Source organism: Podarcis cretensis (genome assembly GCF_951804945.1).
Source record: "Podarcis cretensis genome assembly, chromosome: 4".
Lineage (NCBI taxonomy): Eukaryota > Metazoa > Chordata > Lepidosauria > Squamata > Lacertidae > Podarcis > Podarcis cretensis.
Window position 1 is genome coordinate 28498442 of NC_137173.1, and position 24809 is coordinate 28523250.

Sequence of the window (24809 nt, forward strand, 5' to 3'; positions counted from 1 at the left end):
TCCTTTGCACCTCAGTGAACATTGGTGCGTTAACTCCTTTTCCTTATGAGCGCCTTTTAGTTTCCCTGTAGCAATTCTCTTTATCTAGCCCTTGGGGTTCTCCTCAGGTCACACACCCTTCCAAGTACTGTTCTTCACTGGTCTGTGGCCCCTGAAAACAGAATTATAGAATTGGAAGGAACCCACAAGGATCATCTAGTCCACTGCAGTGAAATAATCCTGCCCACAGCTGTCCCTGGGTGGGCTAGAACCACCAACCTTCTGGTTAGCAGCCAGTTGCACTGACCCATTGCACCACATGACTTGAAGGGGGCCAGGCTGGAAAAGGCTCCCCACCTCTGCCCTGCAGCGTTCCGGGTCCATTACCTATACGCAATGGAGGAGTAGAGGAGGAGGAGTTTGGATTTGATATCCCGCTTTATCACTACCCGAAGGAGTCTCAAAGCGGCTAACATTCTCCTTTCCCTCCCTCCCTCACTACAAACACTCTGTGAGGTGAGTGGGGCTGAGAGACTGCAAAGAAGTGTGACTAGCCCAAGGTCACCCAGCAGCTGCATGTGGAGGAGCGGAGACACGAACCCGGTTCACCAGATTACTGGTTCACCAGATTACGAGTCTATCGCTCTTAACCACTACACCACACTGGCTCTCTTTACATGCAGTAACTGTGTCCAGATGCTGTTTCAGTTGGCAAGCTGGTGAATTAATATTCCCCTCAACGCTTCATATATCTGCTTGCAAAGAACACAGGAGCACATGGTCGTAAATAATTTCTTTGTTGCCCTCTGCATTTGTGGGATGAAAGCAGAGGAGCAGCACTGGAGTATACATAAGCAGGTGGAATGAAGAGGGGGAAAAGGAAATGAAACAGAATTCTGGTGTATGTGTAGTCCTAACTTCAGCTAATGCCACTTTGTGCTACATTTGCCATACCTCTTAACATTGGCCCTGCAGGCTGAAAAGGAACGGGGAAAGAGCATGCAATAGCATCCACCTCTATGTTAGTGTCTATGACAGAGTTTAGACGCAATGCTGAGCCATAAACTATGGGAAAGTATTGCAGACTGTGCCATGTAACTTGGAGCTCTTCCACTGTGATACTCCCTGCCTCCAGCAGGGAGACAAACCACAGAGCAATTGTCTTATGATATATCTGAGCCAGCGCTCAGGGTTTGTCTTTCTCCAGACCATATTCTAAGCTTCCCAGTTGTAGTTTTCTTGGGAGAAATAAACCAGGGGCACATGTTTGAACATAAGGCTAAACCAACCACCCTGTGGACTGTTTCCCTGCTGGAGATAAGGAGGAGTGAAGCAGATGCACTAGCACAACTAATTTTATTAACTATACCTAAGCAAAAGTAGGACTTTGAACTGTAGCCTTCTAATGCATGCTAGGTATACTTAACAAGGAGCAAGCTCCACTGAACATAATTGACCTGTTTCTGAGTAAACTTGCATAGGACTGGGTTTAAGTTAAGCATGAGAAGTATAATGAGTGAGTGATACCTTGGTCCTCAAATGGTATTCGTAAATTGTTTATCAGAGACATATGGCTGGACAAGTTTAATTACATCCTTTATAAACTGACTTTGTTTCTTGTTGGTTCATTTCCACTGCTATTATTTGCTACCTATTTAAATTTTAGATTGATATATGTGTATGCTTTTTTTTTAAGAAATAGGTTTGTTTGAGAACCTGTTTTTACAGTGTCTGTCTTGTCTCTGTCTCTTTCTCTGTGTATGCATTATATATTTGTATTGAAACTTATTTTATTTTCCAGAGCAATGACAACGAAGAACGCCTGCAGGTTGTAAAATTACTAGCAAAAATGTTTGGGGCAAAGGATTCAGAGTTGGCATCTCAAAACAAACCACTTTGGCAGTGCTATCTGGGGAGGTATAAATTGTTTAGTTCCTTTACCTTGGGAATTAAATACTGAAATTTAATGTAACATTTTGTTATTTTGCAGCATTTTAGAAATTCTTTTATGTCTAATATGAGCTATAGATACATATGAACTATTTGTTCTGTATCCTCTGAAATTGACATAAATAAAGCTAGATCTTCATCTGTGGTTCCACAAACCTTACAATTATGAACCATCTTACTTAGTTTACTGCCATTCACTTCTTTCTGCTAACGTAGATTAATCTGACTCTTGTCAACACCACAACACTGTAATAATAAATTCTGTGTTTATATTGGATTTGATTAATATTCAACAGTTGTGGAGCTTTCCAAGGAACAGTAACAAAAACAAGGCTTTAGACTTTTAATTAGGTGACAAATGCATATATTAATAAACATTTGCATGAAAGAGATGCATGCTTAAAGGGTATATCTTCCAGCTGATTTGTCCTTTGGTTAAAATGAGAAATAGGCTGAAGTATTACATTTTTTAAGTATCTGTTTGGATGTAAATGGCCAAGCCTGATTTATCAGACACAAGTTGGGTAGCAGGTTAAGGGGGGAGAATTGTAGCCCAGTAGCAGAGCCACTCGCATTGCAGGCAGAAGGTTGCAAGTTCAATCTTGGCATCTCTAGGTAGGGCTGGAAAAGACTGTTGCTTAAAACCCTGGCAAGCTGCTGCCAGTTAGTGTAGACAGTACTAAGCTAGATGGAACATAGTGCATTCTCTTGAACAGTGAATACCTTAGTAATGTCATAAGCAAGTGAAGCTTTGGATGTCAGATTGTATGACATTAGAAAGTTGAACAGAGGAGCTTCATGCCATTATAACTTTATTAATATTGGGCTGGATCCAGACTTGCCAAAGCTGGAATCAACTGTTGTGTTTCCAGGCTCTTGCACAGCACCTTGAGATATCTTTTCAGAGTATTCTTCTAAGTCTTTGTTATAACAGTTTACGTAATACCTGTAGAATTTCTTCTGCTTGCAAATATCTGGATCTAATCCGTCATGTTTACCAGACTGTTTATCTTTTGATTCTTTGAAGCAATAGATATGGCATTTTGATGAAAATTGAAATGAGGGATAACATACTGTGGTTTTTTTTGTTTTTTAAACAGGTTTAATGATATCCATGTACCTATCCGTCTTGAATGTGTGAAATTTGCTAGTCACTGCCTTATGAACCATCCAGATCTAGCAAAAGATTTAACAGGTATCAGTAAATTGAGTTTGCAAAAGAAGAGGAACTCTTAGCATTTATTCTGTTTTTAGTAGTAGCAAAATAACAGCACTGTTTTTATAGTGCATTTACAAAGGGCCTGGTTTTTGATATTTACTCCTGATCTTTTTTTTCCTGCATGTGGTAGGGAAGCAAGCCTTCACACTCACCTGTGGCCTAATCTGACTAATACTGTCTGGCACTAGTTGGTCAGGCACTAGTTGGTCACAGCAGGGAAACTACCACTATACAAATATATAGTAAAAGATTAAGAAACGGGTCCCCAAATTTATGTTTGGGTCAAAAGTATGTTCTAGGTTTGAAAAAGTTGAAGATACCTAGTCTAAAGCAGCCTTCCCATGAAGAACTTATTTATTAAATTAACATCCCACCCTTCCAAATGAGCCCAGGGCAGCAAACACAGCTGTGATAAAATAATACCATTAAAAATAAAAGCCTTTAAAAACAATTAAATGCTCCTGTAGCCAGCATCTTATTCTTCAACTGTTAGAGGACAAGCAAATATAACACCGTAGTGATTAAAATAGCTATTTTCATGAATTAAAGTCTTTTGTTCACAACTTATCAGATAATAACAGACAGCGAGTTTATTAAGAGGAGAATATTAAATTGTAGTTGTAGTGTCTCCCATTATACAAGCTTTTGCCCTTCATTCTCTGGGACTAGTGTGTCAGCATCAGTATACGTCAGTTTAGTATACTCGATGTAATAGTATAAAGTTTTAATTAGGGCGTCTTTTTTTGTGCAGAATACCTTAAAGTGAGGTCTCATGACCCTGAAGAAGCTATCAGGCATGATGTTATTGTATCAATAGTTACTGCTGCTAAGAAAGACCTTTTGCTAGTCAATGATCATCTTCTTAACTTTGTGAGAGAGCGGACGCTTGACAAACGGGTAAGTCATTGTATATGTAGGTCAATTACTTAGAGTCATTGTTAGTCCAAGAGTAGGCAACTAATTCAAGCATGTTAAAAATTCCTTTCCGTTAAGACTTCCCACAAGAATTGACTAATTGCATATTTGCATACTGTGATTATCTACTTTACCCGCACATATTCTTGCATTTCCTAAATTATGAGATTGTATAAACATGAGAGTAAAATAAACAGTGAACTTGTTGTGAATACTGTGGAAGTTTTGTGTGCAACTGATTCCATTATATGATCCACACAGAAGTGCCTTCAGGATTTTGTAATATGTAAAGAAGTCTTTGTAATTAGTTTGTTCTGCCTTAGCCATAGTACTTTAAAACAACCCAATGTATGATGATTATTATTATGATTATTAGGTTTAGTGGATTAGTTGAATTTATAATTTGTTCAAATGTCAGATTAGGTCTGTAGCACATCTTACGAAAAAGCAATGTAGCTACTTACTTAATCTTAGTGCATGAAGAGCAAAAGTATAGGGAACAGCCTTTATTGAACTGTGTATTATTATTTTTGGCTGTTGGTTTTAATACACACACAGAGAGAGAGAGAGCTGGGGAAAAAATCTGGTTGAATACTGTTTCTTTCCTTGTGCTAATTTGTTGCCTTATTGTAGCAAACTCCCCTCTTTTGATAAGTATACTGCCCGCGTTGTGTAAAGATGCATAGCACCCTTCATTTCAAACCCAGGGCAGGTAGCAACAATATTAAAACACTCAGTAGTAGAAGTGAATATCCAATAAAGCCAATAAAACAGTTAACAGCAAGAATGAATAAATCAGCATAATCATTACAAAGTTATTGAAGCAGCACCTAACCACTCATAAAGGCCTGGAGGCAAACACATGGCTCGTAGCTGGCACCAGAATGACAATAGAGTTGGCATCAGATGCACTTTTTGGAGGAAGACATTCCAAAGTCAGGGTGCCACCACGGAGAAGGACCTAGCAATTATAGTTTCCAGATTGTTTTCAAGGGCAGCAACACGTAAAGCACATTGCAACAATCCAAAATTTTGAAATGTGTATGGAAATATATTTAGAAACAAAGGTATATTTTGATGTTTGAGACATGTTGTTGTTTTAGTGGAGAGTGAGAAAAGAAGCAATGATGGGACTTGCACAGATATACAAGAAGTACTCCTTGCAGTCAGAAGCTGGAAAAGAAGCTTCAAAACAAATTGCCTGGATAAAGGACAAGCTGCTGCATATATATTATCAAAACAGTATTGATGATCGGTAGGTTAACCTGAATATATACGATTAGGAAGTATTCATCCTTTTGCCTTATGTGAGTATGCCTCCTGACCAATAGCAATAAAGTCAGAAAAGAACCCAAACAGCTCATTGAGTCTAGGAGGGCATTCAAACAGCAATTCCAAAGTCTGTACTGCTTTTGGAACTTGGAATGTTAAGTGTACTGAATTCTCTGGCTAGAACTCTTTTGCATTCATAGAAATAGGTGTGATATTCATACTTGGCCTACATAGTTTGTTTGATCAAATGAAGCTTATATCTAAACTAAGCCATAGGGTTCTTATATGGAAAACCATGATTTCCAGCTATGTGAATTAACTTGCTTCAGCCTAGAGACTTCTTGCAGGCTCCTCTGAGGAGGATATTGAAAGACACCATTTTTAAACAAATCTTGGTCTGCCCTTTTTTTTCTGGAGTTGAGGTCTTATGTTTCATAATGTGGTTAGTGAGAGCAAGATAGGATTTGAACTCATGGTTTTAACCTGGTTTGTTCTCAACACAGTTTAAGTAAGGCACAGTTTTTCCAGTTCAGGCATCATGGGGAACTGTGATTGGTTTAAAAAAGATAGCTTTTGATAAACACATATGGTACTTCAAAAAGGAGAAGGGAAAGCAGAGCTTGAGAGACTAGGACTGCAATCTTATAAATAATTATCTGGGAGTAAGCCTCAAATTTTCTAGAAGCTTGTTCACCTGGCAAAAACAATAGTTTCTATTTACATCTGAATCAAACAATTGTGTATTTCTATAGATCTTATAAATATTTTAAATAAGTAGCATTCTGTTTGTAACATTTCATTACAGATTTTATTTGTTAAATTTGACTTACTTAGATCAGTTTGGTATCGATTTAATTTTCATGTGCACTTAATCATAGTGGATATTGAGAAATTTGCTTTAGTAACTTCAATCTTGTTTCATATAACAGAGGCTTATTATTGACTATCTCTCTTTAGACTGCTGGTGGAACGCATCTTTGCTCAGTATATGGTCCCTCACAATTTGGAAACAAATGAAAGAATGAAATGTTTATACTACCTTTACGCCACCCTGGATTCAAATGCTGTTAAGTACGTTTTACATGACAAATTTGGAACTAATAATGATGTTTGCAATGCTAATAGAGCTAATAATCTTAGTGCGACAGAATTTTTGCTTGGATAATATCTGGATACAGACTGTGCTCGGTATTTAGTAGGTTAAGATTTCTATCAAAATCCATCCTTGAACATGAAAGAAGAGAAAATGGGAAAGAGACCTTGCTACGTCTTTCATATTTTTTGACTGTTTACTTTGATTGTGAATTACAGTTTTCTCAGGCTATTTAGTGCTTCCTCAGACTATATTGCAAATATATTATGGGTGGAACAGAGTTGAAACTGGTTTATTTCGCTCTATAATTGGAAACAAATTGGCAAGGCTAAAATGAATTCGGTTCTAGTCTGCCCCACATACCCACTATTTCATGATGGGTGTCATTAATTATTGTTTAATAGGTATTAGCATCTTTGGGTACAATTCACTTAGAAAACAATACTGATAGAAATTATAGGATAATCCGAACTAGCACTATGTGCAAAGTTTTAGCTGCTTCTCTGTATCAGAATTTGTGTATAAACACTGCATAAATTAAGAAACATTTGTATAATGGCATTCTGATATTGACAGTTTTATTTTTAGTCCCTTTCCAATGATCTCTAACATGAGACCTAGTGTGGTATAGTGGTTAAAGTGTTGGATTAGGACCTGGGAGACCAGGTTTCAAATCCCTTCTTAGCAAGAAACTCACTCGGCTTATCCCAGTCTCTCACAGCCTAACCTACCTCACAGGGTTGTTGTTAGGGTAAAATAGGAAGGAAGAGAATCACATGTCCAAACTTCAAACTGCCTCCCTAGCTGGTATCTTGCTTTTAGTGGGTGGTAGTCAACTAACATTTCCCCAAAGTAGGCTCATGTAGATGAATGAATATGACTAAATCGTAATGGTCTGCTCTGAGTACAGCTTCGCTGAATATCACCCAAAGTATTTAAATAATTGAAGGGAATGGATTGATAAAAAGGAAGTTGAAAGAGGAAGTCAATAGGGACCAATCTTTCCAGAATGCTTGGATGGTATTCAAAACTGCAGTAATAGAAGCTCAACAAGAATGTATAAGGAAAGCTATGAGAGGATACAATCTTGGGTAATGAACAGAGTTAAGGAAGTTATTACAGATAAAAAAATGGAAGTGTCATCCAAATGAGAGGGGAAAAGGGAACACAAACATTGCCAAAGGAAATGCATGCAGGCAATAAGGGATGCAAAAAAGCCCCAAATAAATGAATCTGAATAATATAAATTTTGCTAAAGGCATTAAAGGCAAGAACAAAATATTGTTAGTTCTTCAGCAGAAGAGTAGGCCTTAAAAGGCTCATAGCCAGGTGAATTGTTAACTGGAGAGCCAGTGTGGTGTAGTGGTTAAGAGCGGTAGTCTCGTAATCTGGGAAACCGGGTTCGTGTCTCCGCTCCTCAACATGCAGCTGCTGGGTGACCTTGGGCCAGTCACACTTCTCTGAAGTCTCTCAGCCTCACTCACCTCACAGAGTGTTTGTTGTGGGGGAGGAAGGGAAAGGAGAATGTTAGCCGCTTTGAGACTCCTTAAAGGGAGTGAAAGGTGGGATATCAAATCCAAACTCTTCTTCTTCTCCCTATTCATAGTGCTAACAGTTTAGGAAGTTGCAGTGATGAGTACTATATCAGTTATTTGTTTCTTTATATTTTAACTATCAGAGCACTGAATGAAATGTGGAAATGCCAAAATCTCCTGCGGCACCAAGTAAAGGATATGGTTGACTTAATCAAGCAGCCCAAAGTAAGTTTATTTCCTTTTTAACTTTTGTGCATACTACAAAATACTTAGTTCATGCTAATTCTTGTAGAAAACTCAATATTCACCCGTGGTTGTGAAACAGCTATCCCTTTTAAGAAACATCAAATAAGCAAAAGGAATGACTCTTAAGGCAGCAATTATCCCATTTAGCTATTGTCTATTTCATTATTCTGTATGAGGCAATGACAATAAAGATATCGTATATTGTCCTTTTAACATGTTCATAAATATGTGAGAGATTAGGGTGTTTTAGAAAATAAAAGCATTAAAAACATTTATTTAATTGTGTTTACTAAATTTTATTATTTCATAACAATAATAAAAATAAAAGGACTGTCAGCTGACTATTGAATTAGGACCAGGGAAATCCATGCTTAGATCACTGCTCAGCAATGAAGTTCCCTGGATGACCTTGGGCCAACTCATTGCTTCTCAGTCTACCCTACCTCACAAAGTTGTTGTGAAGATAAAATGGGCTGAGTGGATGAGAACGGTGTATGTGTTCCTTGCAGGAAGGGCAGGATAACAATGAAGTGAGTGAATGAATGTGCAGTAAATATCCCTATTAATATTGACTCTCTGGTAAAGACATCTTTCTTACAATCCAGGACAGCCATAAGGTGTCAAACTAAATCATACTTGGAGTAGACCTTCAGTTCATGGATTTCACTAATTCTACTTTCAGTATGACTTATTTCAGGGGAAGGTAATCATTTTTCTCTACAGGACAGATTATGATCAGGATCTGCCTAGTGGGCCAGATTTCGCAAATGAGTGGGTCCACCCACCTGTAATAATTCCCTTTCATTCTGATCTTAAGTGGGAGGAGGGGAGGTTTGCAGAAGATCTTTTGAATCTCCCTCCACCTTTAAGATCAGAGCTGGTCCTTAAACTACTGTTTTCCTTTTCTTAACAAGCTTTCAGTGTACACCTGGATCTACTTGTCTGTATATTAATCTGGAAGCTTTGGAAAGAATGTTTCTGTACTTCTAAGGTTGAAACATGCTTACTTTGGCAAACGAGAGTTTACAGTCCTCGAGATGAGGCTTAACAGCCCAAGACATCCAAAGAGGCTTAGGGAATAATGGGAGGAGGAGATGTGGTTGTTAGGAAAAGGATTTTTAAAAATGGCTTCTTAGGGCTTTTTATATGAAAGACAAGTAAGGAGGACGTGATAGAAACTTATAAAGAAATAGAGAGATTTCTTCACCCCTCTCAACATTAAAACGAGGGGTTGTATTTTACACAGCGTATAATTAATGGGGTTTACTGCTGCTGCTGCTGCTGCTGCTGCTGCTGCTGCTGCTGCTGCTGCTGCTGCTGCAAGATTTTGGTGATGACTTTGTCTTAGATGGTTGACAACCAGAAGTGTTGGGCTTGTTCCTTTGAGAAACAGGATGCTGGTGGACCTCTTGTCTGGTTCAGTATGGCTCTTCATGAGAATTTTTGTTTGCTTGAAAAGACATTTAAATGGCTCTTAGAGAGTTTGTAGTGAATTAAAAAGAGAACTGTTTTGGCAGTTAAGTCTTTGCTTTCCTTCAAGGCTCAGTTGGAAATTAAACTGCTCTTAGGCTAGGATGAACATAACCGTTGATTAGTATAGTTCATCCTTGTGTGAGGTGGTAGCCTGAATGGAAGAAGAACCATTGGGCCTAGACTTGCTATCAGCTTTTCTTCTTCCCAAGTGGAGCTGTTGTGTTCAAAATAGCTAAAGTGATAGCAAAATGTAGCTCTGCTATTTAGGGCACGGAGTGATACATGGATATGGACAAGACTTTTGCACGTTAAAATTTGATGGATGTGTTGGAATGCATCCCTTGCCTCAGAATTGTATGCGTTGCTATGGAGCCATTATTGTTTTTCCCCTCATCCTGAAACATTCTTCCTTAAGATTAAGAAAGTAATATGTGGAATAATTTCAAATTTCTGTTATCCCTCTATAGCTCCCCATACTAGAGTAACTATCAAAGCTTTTTTAAAGAAATGGTGTTCTTCAGTCTATTAAGCAGCAAAATTGTGGTAGTAATGGCAACTCGGAAGGAGCATGTTTTCCATGGGATTGTATATCTAAATCTGTGATCTGTGAAAGGGTCTTTAAAGCAGATTACGCAGAATTCTGACAGGTAATCAGTGACTTATGCTGCCTGGCTTTTCTGATAAGGAGTAGAAAAGCTTGATTCAAATAAATTGCTTCGTTTGTGCTTAATCCTCTGGAAAACTTTGCAGCAAGAACCTGACAGACTTCAGCACCAGTATTGGATTTCATTCCCACTTAATGATGGGTCTGAATTGTTTGAGTTGTTCTGTAGGCTAGACTGTACTTCAGAACTTTTAGCGGTTGCCATTAGAAACATTGCCTCGCCATTCTTTTCCAGTTGACTCAAAAGTCAAAACTGAGTTGTAGAATTTATTGATGGCTTAAAAAAAATAAACATTTTGAGAAATTTTGCATGAAGTGAGATAGGGATATGGCGAATGAAATCATTTCTGACAGCTATCCGGTTTCAATCAAATAAGCTAAAATTATATTTATTGCTACATGCTGGCATCTTACTCCTTTTTAAAAATAAGTATTTTTCAGTAATTTTTTTTTAAAAATAAAGGAGTCCTCCTTTTCCCATTATAACTAGATTGCCCCTTTCTGACAGGTGTTCATGGTTCCCTGTTTATAGGCAGTTGTTTATAAAATTAGTAGGGAGTTCATGTGTTGACAATGTAAAAATGAGAACATTCTTGGATTATGATGGTATTGTATTAGAAAAACAGCAACAGTTTATTGCACACTGAATTAATGAAATGAAATAACACAGTCACAAGTTTCATTGATGATGTAAAACATCTTTTTAAAATAAAATAAAATAAAATAAAATAAAATGGAACATTCATATTACTGCCTTCTCAAACCTGGTGCCCTCTATATTTTGAACTATAATTCCCACCAAGCCAGCATGGCCAATGGTCAGATGATGGGAACTGTAGTCCACAGAGTACCAGGTTGGAGAATGCTAAATGCAATTTAGTTATTCAAAGAGGGCTGGTTCTTAGTATTTTTCTTTGCATTAACTTTTTCGTGTAATTTTTCAAATTGGCAACACTGTAACTGTTGCTACTATTTATATTATGGTAAGGTGATAAATATACTTTTAAAGGCAGCAACCTGAATATGGTTTAAAGAAACACTACAGATGGTTTTGCCTGCTGTTATAAAAAGAAATACACTGGTAAAAATAGAGTAGATTATGGTCTTTGTTAGGTGGCTGCTGAAGAAACCCACATTTTGGGGTTATTATTAGGCTTGCTTGGTCTTTTCCTTGGTCTTTAATTTTTCCCCTGATGATTTCCAACAGCACAAACCTGCTTGTCAAAATGTAAACCAATTGTGAATAAATATGCTTAGGAATGTAGCATATATATATATATATATATCTATATACCCATCATGGTTTTAAGAGCAGCGGTGGACTCTGGACAGTTACCTTATGCTCTGTGTTAAAATCCAGCTTTATATTGTATTCAACTTCTATATAAATATGAAGTATAGAAATGATGTTATCTATTTCTGAAATGATGGTGCACCATTATACCTGATGCTGTGTGAGTTCACAATGCAAAGTCTTGACATTCAAAAGTGCTTTCTCATTTAATTTCCAGACAGATGCCAGTAGTAAAGCTATATTTTCAAAAGTGATGGTAATAACAAGTAAGTTTTTTTAAATGTTTTAAAGCTTTAATACTTTAACACTGTTTCCTTGCTAATTGTTTTGTTCAACTGTTAATTCAGGTACTTTCTAATTTGGAGGGAGTATTAAGACAGTGAGGTCTGAAATGCCCCAGAACAAGTTGTGTGAAGAATATTGTTAGCATAAGCACATACATAATCAGTACAGTTAGTGGTTTGAAATTTAGAACTGAGAGGTAGTGGGGGAATATTTTTTCACTGGGCGGTATCTAACTACAGTCATACCTCTGGTTGCGAACTGTCCTCCTTGTGAACACTGTGGGTTACAAGCTCAGCTTACCTGGAAGTAGCTGCTCCTGGTATCGAACTTTGCCCTGGGATGCGAGTGAAAATCATGCGCCAGAGGCATGTGCACAGCGGGAGGCCCCATTAGCGAAAGCGCACCTCAGTTTAAGAACGGTTTCCGGTTATGAACGGACCTTCGGAACGGATTAAGTTTGTAACCAGAGGTACCACTGTAATATATTCTGTCAGATGCGGGTGGCGCTGTGGGTTAAACCACTGAGCTTAGGACTTGCCGATCAGAAGGTCGGCGGTTCGAATCCCTGCAACGGGGTGAGCTCCCGTTGCTCAGTCCCTGCTCCTGCCAACCTAGCAGTTCGAAAGCATGTCAAAGTGCAAGTAGATAAATAGGTAACCGCTCCAGCGGGAAGGTAAACGCCGTTTCCGTGTGCTGCTCTGGTTCACCAGAAGCAGCTTAGTCATGCTGGCCACATGTATGCCGGCTCCCTCGGCCAGTAAAGTGAGATGAGCGCCGCAACCCCAGAGTCGGCCACCACTAGACCCTTTACCTTTACTATGTTTGCCACAGACTTAAGATGCTTCAAAGTGGCCCATCGCTGAAGCTTGCCAGCCACAGTAGAAGCTAACTACAACTGGTTTTGGGGTGGGGTTTTTGTTTATTTGTAAGTATTAGGCTTCTTAACTTTTTTTCTATTAAGTGATATAAAAGTCCCATTGAACCTAAACGTATTTCACTCCCTTAAAGGAAACTTGCCAGATCCTGGCAAAGCACAAGATTTCATGAAGAAATTCACGCAAGTTCTCGAAGATGACGACAAAATTAAGCACCAGTTGGAAACACTTGTTAGCCCAACGTGTTCATGCAAACAAGCTGAAGGATGCGTGGTAAGAATAGGTATTAAAGCATAACTTTTTGGTTATTGAATTGTCTTGTCTGTCAATTAACTGTTGGCTAACATTGAATATTGCAGCGAGAAATTACAAAGAAGCTAGGAAATCCCAAGCAACCTACAAACCCATTTCTGGAAATGATAAAGTTCCTGCTGGAGAGGATAGCCCCCGTGCACATTGATACAGAATCTATCAGGTACCTCTTTTCACTTAATTTAGTGGTAAAATTCAATAAAACTGGCAGGAGGTATTGCACAGACAGGTTTATTATTGATGATAAAATTTACTTTATTCCTCTCTTGATGATTATATTATAAATAGTAATAACTATAAAGCTGAGACAAAGAAAATTGCAGAAATTAAATTTTTACCACTTTTCATAAGGAAAAATGAAGTAAGTCCTCTGAATAGGGAGAAATTTCAGGGGTGGAGGCCAAACATATTAGCAATGTGTTGGGTCAGGGAGTTGCTTATGGTGGCAATAGATTCATTGTTTTAGAATTTAATTTAATTTTTTGCACTAGATAAGAAATGCTTTTGCAGTCATTGCTGTTAGCAGGAGCAGCAAGAGAGGAGCTCTTCTGGGCAGCCATAGTTTTCCCACCCCAAAGGCTGCTGAAATTATGCTACGTACTTTGTGTGTAGCATTATTCGAGAGGTATATGGGGCAGGTGGGGAATCACAGCTACCCAGAAAAGTCCTCTTTTGGTGTCAGTGAATTCTCACAACATTACAGGTAAGATGTGTTTTTTAAAGTAAGCATGTTCCCTTACAAAAAACAATGAATAGGTACAGCTGCTCCACCCATGAAATCAACAAAATGTTTCTCCCAAATTTGTCGCTTCCAAAAGGGGTAAGGTGTTGGGTTCATCACTAGTTGTAGCCGGTAAAAACAGCAATAGCTGAATAACAGAACTGTGCATTTATAACAATGTTTGTGATCAACATAATGGACATCACCTAAATAATTTTAATAATAAATTTTTAAAAATCACTTTAAATTACCATTAATTCAGTGTTCTGGCTTTCCATTTAGGATGTTTGCTTAGCTATAAAAAACATAAAGGTAATAGAAAGTATTACTCATGGTAAGGTAAAGGATGGTCCTTTCCTTTTACAAAGGCGACTATGGGTTATTCATAGTAGTACATCACAATCAGTACTGTCAGTTGAGATTTAATCAAAGCTTTTTAAGAATGTATAGTTATTTACTTGCTAAGGAAGGAAAATGTCTATCTTAATATGTCATGCAACTTTAGCAAGGAATCAAAAAGGATGTTTTGGTACAAGTAATGTAAATAGCACTAGCTATAGCTCAGCAAGTATAAAATTATCTGCTGGTGATTAACTTTGATCTTGTCCTTTGTTAGTGCCCTAATTAAACAAGTGAACAAATCTATAGATGGAACAGCAGATGACGAGGATGAAGGCGTACCGACTGATCAGGCAATCAGGGCAGGTCTTGAATTGCTTAAGGTAAAGAGCTCCTCTTGTAGTTAGCGAGAAACTTTATTGGAGAAATGGAAGCTGTGGTTGGGATGGTCTAAAGCAGGGGTGGCCAACTCCCAAGAGACTGTGATCTACTCACAGAGTTAAAAACTGGCAGTGATCTACCCCTTTTTTGGGGGTTCGGGTCAAAGCAGTTGAGGTTTTTTCAGGGAGGAGGTAAAATGTTGAGCTTTTTTTAGGGGAGCCACAGTTGTTCAGCTTCTTTGGGGGGAGCCAATGATCTGCTAGTTATCTACCACAGACGTCCAGTGATCTACCGGTAGATCACGATCTACCTGTTGGACATGCCTGGTCTAAAGCACGAGACAAACATGTGAGTATTATGTAGGCTGGGGTGTGTGTCGTATTTAGGGTGCAGCTGTTGCATAGCCAGATCATATTATTGATGATAAATGGAGAGAATGAGTGCTGTGTTAGCCTGTCTTGCCATATGTTCCCTGTGCATTTTAATTTTATAGTTGAGAGCTGCTGTTACATTATTTGGAGCGTTGCCACTGGCTACAACTTGGCATTTAGTGGATGTATTTCTTGCCGTTGATTTCTCCTGGTATATAAAAGATTACTTAATAATTGAGCTGAGTAAATATAGTAATATAATGGTTTGGTTTGTATGGGGGTGTTGTGAGAATAAACTTTAAAAGAACCATATTGCTTACTTTGCAGGTGCTTTCGTTTACACACCCTATCTCCTTCCATTCAGCTGAAACTTTTGAATCCCTCCTGGCTTGTCTGAAAATGGATGATGAAAAGGTGGCGGAAGCTGCACTGCAAATTTTCAAGAACACGGGGGGCAAAATTGAAGAGGATTTCCCACACATCAGATCGTGAGTTAAATACAGTACCTTTAGGCCATCCATATTAAATTACAGTTTTAGAATTCTTGGGCAGAATTTAGCTCTTAGGGAAGTCAGTAATGAAACACTTAATTTTGATGACGTTGGGTTGCACCTGTTGCTTCCACTAAATAACAAGGTGCTGTCACCACCCTGGAACAGAAACAAGCCAAAGTCTGGCTTGTGTTATATATGAATCTGGGATCGTGGTTTATTTCTCTCCCAAAAAATTCATAAACAATAAGCAAGGAGCAAACCTTGGCTTGTAATTATAGTTTATTTGAAGCGAAACAAAGTATGAGCCTGGGTTCGCATATAAACGACAAATCAGACGGGCTTGTTTCCTGCCTGACGTGGCAGGAGTGGATCAGGAAAGAAGCCAAGTGTGGACTTTTTGAGCAGGGCACAACAGCATGCTTCTAAAACATAGTTTATGTTAACTGTGGTTTAATTTTATCTGAGAACCAGGCCATTATGTTAAAACAAAGCAAGCTCTGCTGATGATAGTTGCCAGGACACAGCTGGAGATGATATATTTCTGTTGAAATTGGTTGACTTTTATTTTTCACAGTCAACTTGAGGCCTGCATTGTTCGGTTTTCCTTAGCATAGTGCTGAGAGAAATGCTCCTCATATTGCTTAAAGTAAAAAAAACATTTTAGAAAGGAAAGTCATAGATTTTAATACAAACGAGACAGATATTTCGGTGCACCAATTATCCTGAGAGACTGGAAATACATCCATGGATCTTCAAAATGATAACCACAGACTATGGATTTTGGCTTGGTGGATTTGCTCTCTGCATTCAGGGAAGACCTGTTTTTTTCAGACTGCTGTGGAAGAAAAATTAAGTACTTGAATATAGCTTTCGTGTTTCTCCCCCTCCACTTTGCAAAAAAAAAAAAAAAGAAAGAAAGAAAACATTTTGACTGCTACATTTATACCTATTTAAAGCAAACAAAGGAAATGTGACAGATATACATTAATAAAAAAAACTTTTTACTTTTAGTGCTTTGCTTCCAGTTTTGCATCATAAAGCTAAGAAAGGACCGCCTCGCCAGGCCAAGTATGCTATTCACTGCATCCATGCAATATTTTCCAGTAAAGAAACCCAATTTGCACAGATTTTTGAGGTAATTGGGGGTTTTCTTGGTGGGGGGGAGGGGAATTTTAGAGCGGATTTGTATTTTTCTGGGAAACTGCCATAACTAAATGCTTGATACCCGAAAATATTGCAGTTATGTGTGGAGTTAAAATGTGCTTCTTGAAGAACATTTGGTTCCATTCCTTGTTCTGTTTGTTTGGGGAAGAGCTATAGCACCCTGGTAGGACATCTTCCTTGCCTGGAGACCGTTCTGGGTTTGGATGAACTGAACTACATGGACCAAAGATCTGACTCAATATAAGGCAGTTTCCTATGTTTCTGTGTTCTGAACAAAAGTGATTATTTTTAACTTAGTTCAAAAGACTGCTAATTAAGGGTATGTCAATTAAGTTTACTTTCATTAATATTTATTAATACTCAATGGCTGTATTTATTTTTTAGCCACTGCATAAGAGTCTAGATCCAACCAACCTTGAACACCTGATTACACCTCTGGTTTCCATTGGCCACATAGCCTTGTTGGCACCTGATCAGTTTGCTGCCCCATTAAAGACCTTGGTGGCCACCTTTATTGTTAAAGACTTGTTAATGAATGACAGGGTAAGTACTTTTTTTTTTTACTCCTAACTTTATTTTTTACAGCAAGAAATTCAGAAACAGGAAAAATAAAGTACTACTTAAATAATGTCTGCATAAACCTTTTCTTCATATGAGCGAAAAGCATAAATATATTTTTCAGACTGTGTCAAATAAGCCTCCCTGGGTTAGTAACCAAATTACTTTAACCTAATATTAATTCAAAGCAGTAAATCCTTGAAAAAAATTCCCCATCATCTCTTTTTCATCCCTCCCTTCCCCCTTTTTATTAAAATACAGAAAACCAGATTCTCTGCTATCACAAACTGGTACATGGATTCTCTTGAATATTACAGTGTTCATAAATTCAAAGCATGCATATCTCTGAATTATAATTCTCGATTTCAACTTTTATAAAGTGTCGCAAACACTGCATTTGACACAATGCTAAGTCAAGTTATGTTTAGCTCTCAGGAGTCACAGAACATGTTTTTCCTTGCAAACATGAACATATATACAGCATTTTTTCCACAAGAGAAAACAAGCCAGCATTAGGTGTGCAGGATCCTAACTTACTCAACATACCATGGCTAAAACAAGCGATGGTTTAGTGTTGCTGCAACTATAATCCATGCCTTCCGAGTATGTGGTTTTTGTTGGTAAAAGAAAAATCCATTTAGCTTACATGGTTAAATTGGTGTATGCATAGGCACCCAGTCCTGTATTCCTGGTTTGGTTCATAAGAATAATATAATATATATCTATACAGAAGCTGTATATTAAGATGAAGTAGAGAAATAACAGTGGTCTTCTCTGAATATTGTATATGAAACAAATCATATAATTTTATTCAGATGCCAGGTAAAAAGACAACTAAGCTCTGGGTGCCAGATGAAGAGGTTTCTCCTGAGACACTTGCAAAGGTGAGTCACTTAAATACTTGTGTTTACATAATTCTTATCACATTTTTTTTATTTGTCTACAGTGCTACTTTTACTTTCAACTAATTTGTTCATTTCTCTGTCTGATCTTACACCCTTCTTAAAGTAGCTTTTGGGAGACTCTTTAAGATATCTTACATCTTTTAATTTGTTTATGAACTATCAGTAAATAACATGGTGCATATTACACTTATGCGGCTTCCATTCAGTATTATTTGTTAAAATAACAATCTCACACACAAATGGATGTCATTATTTATTAAATTGTGGACACCATACATTTTACAGTTAGATAGCCGAGGCTTTAAAGCTTCAATACAAATATAACTACTTCCTTGTAACTACTTTCTCAGTAGTGGTGGTCTTAATCTTTGGCTTCACCTTATACAAAGGTTGCTAGTTGTCCTCTATTTAGAAAAAAAAGGTTACTCTGTGAGAGCAATTGATACTACAAACCCACCTAAATGGCAGCTTTTGAAGGTTTATCTGTATGTGAATAGCTATGCATTCCAAGCCTGTCTTGAGTGTATTCAGAAATTTGCTGCTTTAACAGTGGCATGACCTGGTGCTGTATACCATTTCCTATGCTCAATGACAGATCTTTGGGATACAGGTAGGTAGCCGTGTTGGTCTGTCGTAGTGAAAACAGAATTAAAAAATTCCTTCCAGTAGCACCTTAGAGACCAAGTTTGTTATTGGTATGAGCTTTCGTGTGCATGCACACTTCTTCAGATTCTTCAGATCTTTGGGAAATAGTGATATAATTGACTACTTAGTGTGGGAGACCCACTCTTTCCCTCATTTTGTGTTCATTTGTTTCTGAAGAGCCTAAATCTGGATTTACAGTGGTTTTTATATCATGGAATTGTTATGGTCCATGAAGAATCCATGAAACTCCAGTAACTTGAAGTCCAGTTCCTAATTAAATATAGCATTACATTTTTTCTTGCCTTTGCATTTTGTCCCCTGTCTTTCCTACTTTATCAGGCTTTGTGATTTTTCCTTAGTCCTGTCAGTCATTCTCTATGTACCATTTTACTTCTCTTCGAGGCCTACCACACGGTCACTAAATACATGTTGTGTTTAATGACTTCTGCCTCTCTGGTAGGGCAGGTTTTTTTCTTATGGCTGGAAGAACAACAGCAAGACACTCACTAGGGTGATAGAGAACAGATAACTGCCACAGAAGCCATTCTTGGTTGACCTTTTAAATATGGTGTGTGCTTCGAAGTAGGGCAACTTGGTCAGGAAGGCCTGCAAACTTAGCAAAGGCACAAAGGCAAATTCTGCACTGATCACCAACCATTGACCATGCTGGCTGGATCTGATTAGAACTTGGAGACTGCTTTATAGTCTACTATCTTTAGTAGTCAGGGATGTAGTCAGTAGTCAGGACTTGCCGAACAGAAGGTTGGCGGTTCGAATCCCCGTGATGGGGTGAGCTTCCGTTGCTCGGTCCCTGCTCATGCCAACCTAGCAGTTTGAAAGCACGTCAAAGTGCAAGTAGATAAATAGGTAACGCTTTGGCGGGAAGGTAAACGGCGTTTCCATGTACTGCTCTGGTTCGCCAGAAGCGGCTTAGTCATGCTGGCCACATGACCCGGAAGCTGTACGCCAGCTCCCTCAGCCAATAAAGCGAGATGGGTGCCGCAACCCCAGAGTCGGCCATGACTGGACCTAATGGTCAGGGGTCCCTTTACCTTTACTTTTATCTTCAGTAGTCAGTGGAACAGCAAGGTGAGAGGAAGAAGCAACTTACTCAAAAAGGAGAAGAGCCACAGCTTGATGTAAATTAGCTTCTAAGCTGCTTTTGGTGGGATGGAGATTTTATATGTGTTTGTGTGTGTGTGTTCCCATTCACCAGATTATGCAGTTTCCTATAAAGCTTTTTTTTTAAATGAACAGCATTTTTAGAAAAGTGTCCTGCTATGTAATTACAGAGGCATTATATTGATCTACTGTACTTGTTATAATTTGCCTCTGCTGTTTGTCATATTTGTTTCAGATCCAGGCCGTCAAGATGATGGTTCGATGGTTGATAGGAATGAAGAACAACCTCAGTAAATCAGGAACTTCTACCCTGAGGTTGTTATCAACAATATTGCACAGTGATGGAGACCTGACAGAACAGGGGAAAATTAGGTATATAAATAATGGATTGAAAGCTAGTTTTGGGGTAATTTATTTCAGCTGGCATAGAAAGTGGAAACATGTTATAGCTCTGATCCAGTGATATGCCTGCGAAACAGAATGCTGCTGTGTGCTGCTGCACATATGTGGTCAACATGGAGGGTGGTAGTGTTTCAACAGGTAATTGATGTTATTAAACTGCCAACTGGCCCCTCTGTTTACTTGCACATGTGGCTGTGGATTCCAAGTTCTTGAAGCTGTAGTAGACACTATCAGTTTTTCTTTCTTCTTAAGGATTTTTTGTTGTCCTTTATCACTTTCAAAGCACATAAAGTTTGCTAAACATTGTGGAGAAATCAGAAGATAAGACCGTCTCTGCCCACAGACTTGCAGTCTAATACACTGTGCACCAAAGAAAAATGGAAGGAAAGAGGAAAGCAAACAAGTTTGGGTCGCAATTTTTATAGTTTGAAATTGGCCCAGTTATATCTCAGCTTGTTAAGCTAAGATATGCAGAAGGTCTTTTCACCATGCACACAGCCCCTTTGCTCCTCACTTCTCTGCAAATCACAAGTTAATCCAAAAAGTCTCTAATCAGTCATTATTTTATGTTTTGTCTGAGCTTTGGAACAACCCAGGCCATGATTAAACCAATGTCAAACCATGGTTGAGTAGCCTGGCATGTCCCAGAGCTTGGCAACCATAGTTTCCCATTCAATGATTAACTGAAGACTTCCTGGATTAATTGTGGCTCATGGGAAAGGGAGGAGTGAAACAGCTGCATGAAGAGGCCTTTGGATTTTTAAAGTTTGAGTCTCGGATCCAAGCTATTGGATACAGTTGAATCATTTGGAACATTCAAATGGAAATCTTTTATTTTTCTGCTGCTATTATTTTTATTAGTTTCAGCTTTTAAATTAGGTTAGCTTATTTGTATTTCTTTTTTAAAAAGTTGTATTTATTTATGCAATTAATTGCTTTAATATATAATTTAAAAATTGTTAATACAGGTAGCTCATGGAGGTTATATTCCTGGCCATCGTGCACATAAGCAAAATTGTGTAAAGCTAGCACGATCCCCCAGAACTCTCTCCACCTCCTGAGATCTGGTTGTTAAGCTTACTTAATGAGGTCTTGGCAAGTGACCTATCACACCCTCCCTGCAGCTTCACTTGCTCTCCTCCCCTTAGCCTTCCTCGATCCTCTTCTAGCTGTTGCTGCTGCTTCTCCTTCTTAGACTCCTGCTGCTTCTCTCCCTGCAAACCCACAAACTTTTTTTTGTTAAGCCCTCAAACTCGCTTATATATCTGGGTCTCCTTGTGCTGGGTTTTCCATGCTGCTGATTGGCTCCTTCCAGAGGCTGCTGGTGCTGCTCTTGTCATTGAAAGGAAGAGAAGGTGGGGGTGTTTCTGTGCCCAGACCCCCTGCTGCCCCATCTTTTGGCCCGCCCCACCCACTTCCTATTGAATTAATTACTTCCCGGCCAAATGCACAAAGCTGCAACCACATTAGTGAAATAAGGGTGAGATGCGAGTTACCTGTACTTATTGTTCATTTGATACGCTGTGAGCCGCTTTGGACACAAATTTGGCATCCAAAGTGGCATCCAAATAAACTACTGGTGGTGATATGTGAAGGCCAGCGCTCGTCTCTACTTTATAAGCTGAGCTATGGTTGTTTGAATACTGCCACGCTGAGAAGGCAGATCATGTGATCTTGACAGGTGACCCTTCCTGCCTTTCGGGTACGCATAATGGGGGTTGTGAGAAAACAAATGTGAGCCAAGCATGAAGAGCCTTTGCACAATAATCTAATGGTTATTATCCTAATTAGTTCATATTCCGTTTCTTATTTTTCAGCAAACCTGATATGTCTCGTCTGAGGCTAGCTGCTGCGAGTGCTATTGTGAAGCTAGCCCAGGAGCCTTGTTATCACGAAATCATTACGTTAGAACAGTACCAGCTGTGTGCATTAGCTATTAATGTAAGTTAAACAGAAGGGCATTGCTGGGCATTTGCATGCTAATTATACATAGCTTGACACAGTCAAAATTTTACAGTGTTAACGTGTGCAGCAAAGTACGTTGGACTTCTAAGAAAAGGTGAGCATATAGGGAACAAGTCATTGTTGTATAACATCTTTTTCCCCCCCCAGGATGAATGTTACCAGGTTAGACAAGCATTTGCTCAGAAACTTCATAAAGGTCTAGCAAGGCTACGGTTGCCACTAGAGTATATGGCGATATGTGCACTGTGTGCAAAAGACCCCGTAAAAGAGAGAAGAGCGCATGCGAGACAGTGCCTTGTGAAAAACATCAATGTGAGAAGGGAATATCTGAAGCAGCATGCAGCAGTTAGCGGTAAGAAATGAAATGGAATAAGCAGAAGTATGCAAAGGGTATTCTGATGGTCACAATGACACAGGCCCGGCCTAATCATTTCTAGATTAGGTTACTGTCCTGTGCTGTATGTGGGGCTGCCCTTAAAGCCAGTGAGAGCCAGTGTGGGGTAGTGGTTAAGAGCGGTAGTCTCATAATCTGGTGAACCAGGTTCGCATCCCCGCTCCTCCACATGCAGCTGCTGGGTGACCTTGGGCCAGTCACACTTCTCTGAAGTCTCTCAGCCCCACTCACCTCACAGAGTGTTTGTTGTGGGGGAGGAAGGGAAGCAGAATGTTAGCCGCTTTGAGACTCCTTAGGATAGTGATAAAGCGGGATATCAAATCCAAACTACTATACTTCTTCTTCTTCTTCTTCTTCTTCTTCTTCTTCTTCTTCTTCTTCTTCAATTTCCTGGAAGCTTCAGCTGTGTATGTGCAGGAGCAAGGTTTCTGACCAAAGTTGCCTTTTGCCCAATATTGATGTCGTTGCCTCTCAGTTATTTCTAGGTTTAGGGCTGCAACTTTTTAAAGCCTTCATTCAGAAGTTGGAATCTTCTGGCCCCTCGCATATATGCACTTGTCTTTGTGGATGTATTTGCATGAGATTGAAAATGATTTGTATTGGAATCTATATAAATTGAATATTCTTTGATCGCTATTATGAAGCAGTCTAAACCTTACTTATTTCCCCCTCAATTTTACACTTTCAGAAAAACTCTTGTCGCTTTTACCAGAGTATGTTGTTCCATATACTATACATCTTCTGGCTCATGATCCCGATTATGTCAAAGTTCAAGATATCGAACAACTGAAAGATATTAAAGAGTAAGACTTTCCAAAAAGATCAGATACGTTATACAATTGATAGTATGTGTCAGTCTGTTTTCATATGCTGATTTGTAGTTTGCATTAGTTTCGCTAAGGAAATTGCTTTTTCAATTCTCTCTTTTCCCAGACTAGAGAAATCAGTTAATTATTTTTAACCATTGTGAATAGAGAATCATTGAATTGTAAAGTTAGTAGGGACTTCAAGGGTTATTTAGTCCAGCCCTCTGCAATGCAGGAAACTAAGCTAAAGCATCCATGACAGATGACCATGCACTTTTGCAGAGTATATGGTTGTGTTTTCTGACAGTTGTATATTTAATAAAGAATTTTTCTTTTAGGTGTCTTTGGTTCATATTAGAAATATTGATGTCTAAAAACGAAAATAATAGCCATGCATTTATCAGAAAAATGGTAGAAAACATTAAACAGACAAAAGATGCTCAAGGACCCGATGACCCAAAAATGAATGAAGTAAGTTGAATTAAAATATTTGGATGCTGCAAATAGTTTTAGACCTAACATGTCTCCATCCCAGGTATTAGGATAATTGAATTTTGTGTGTGTGTGTGTGTGTGTGTGTGTGTGTGTGAGAGAGAGAGAGAGAGAGAGAGAGATCAGTTACTCTATTATGATTTTTAGACACTTGCACAGTGCCTCTCCTGTTTCAAGAGTACTATATTATTAGGTATTAAGCTTTTTGTGAAGGTTGGCTGAGCAGCTGTGATTAGGATGTTCATGTGCAATAAATAGACTCAATTAGTATCTATGTTATACGAGTAAAACATATCAACAACCTGAACACATGCAGGTGAACCCATACAAATAACTATGAACCAGTGGGTCACAAGTAAAAAGTTGCTTTCAGCTATGATTCTTCAGATTCATGCAACTCGTTGATAGCTTCTTCCTTGGGGAAGTTTCTTTAACAGATTCCATCTTAACTCAACAATAGGCACTAGCTCTCCCAAGATCGTTGTAAGATAAATGCAATCCTTTATTCTAGCTCTGTCATTCTTTATAATAAATTCCTACAATTATAGAATCATAGAGAGAATCATAGACGCACAAGGGTCATCTAGTCCAAACCCCTGCACTGCAGGAATCTTTTTGCCCAACACAGGGCTGCTGCTGCTGCTGCTGCTGCTGCTGCTTCTTATCAGCTGTGCTTCTCTGTGAGATATGTTGTTCAAAAATCAGCCTTGACTCCAAAAATCCAAAGAAACAGCCCTTTATCATATCATAGGATGTTCATGAACATCCCAGCTGATTTGCTTGAGTTGTGCTTGACAGTTGTATAAGATGTTCTTAAGCTGCTGCTTTATAAATTTTGTTAGCTTTTTAAAAATGTATTTCATATTCCTCATAAGGGCTGTGCTGTAAAACATGTGTCTTCAGGTTTTTCATATCCAGGACCCACTTTAACCCCAAAC

General features: G+C 38.6%; 1 protein-coding gene across 1 annotated transcript in view; it reads left to right on the forward strand.

Moving 5' to 3' along the window:
* PDS5B (PDS5 cohesin associated factor B) overlaps positions 1-24809 on the forward strand; it is a 77740-nt gene that overhangs the window by 41305 nt on the left and 11626 nt on the right. Inside the window, exons 9-27 of the mRNA XM_079973321.1 lie at positions 1781-1896; positions 3030-3124; positions 3900-4045; positions 5167-5318; positions 6293-6406; positions 8107-8188; positions 11858-11906; positions 12934-13073; positions 13160-13275; positions 14450-14555; positions 15252-15412; positions 16430-16553; positions 16967-17125; positions 17956-18024; positions 20048-20184; positions 22032-22155; positions 22327-22531; positions 23262-23376; positions 23718-23850. Coding sequence (XP_079829447.1) covers positions 1781-1896; positions 3030-3124; positions 3900-4045; positions 5167-5318; positions 6293-6406; positions 8107-8188; positions 11858-11906; positions 12934-13073; positions 13160-13275; positions 14450-14555; positions 15252-15412; positions 16430-16553; positions 16967-17125; positions 17956-18024; positions 20048-20184; positions 22032-22155; positions 22327-22531; positions 23262-23376; positions 23718-23850 — 2343 coding nt within the window. The remainder of the gene's footprint in view (positions 1-1780; positions 1897-3029; positions 3125-3899; positions 4046-5166; positions 5319-6292; positions 6407-8106; positions 8189-11857; positions 11907-12933; positions 13074-13159; positions 13276-14449; positions 14556-15251; positions 15413-16429; positions 16554-16966; positions 17126-17955; positions 18025-20047; positions 20185-22031; positions 22156-22326; positions 22532-23261; positions 23377-23717; positions 23851-24809) is intronic.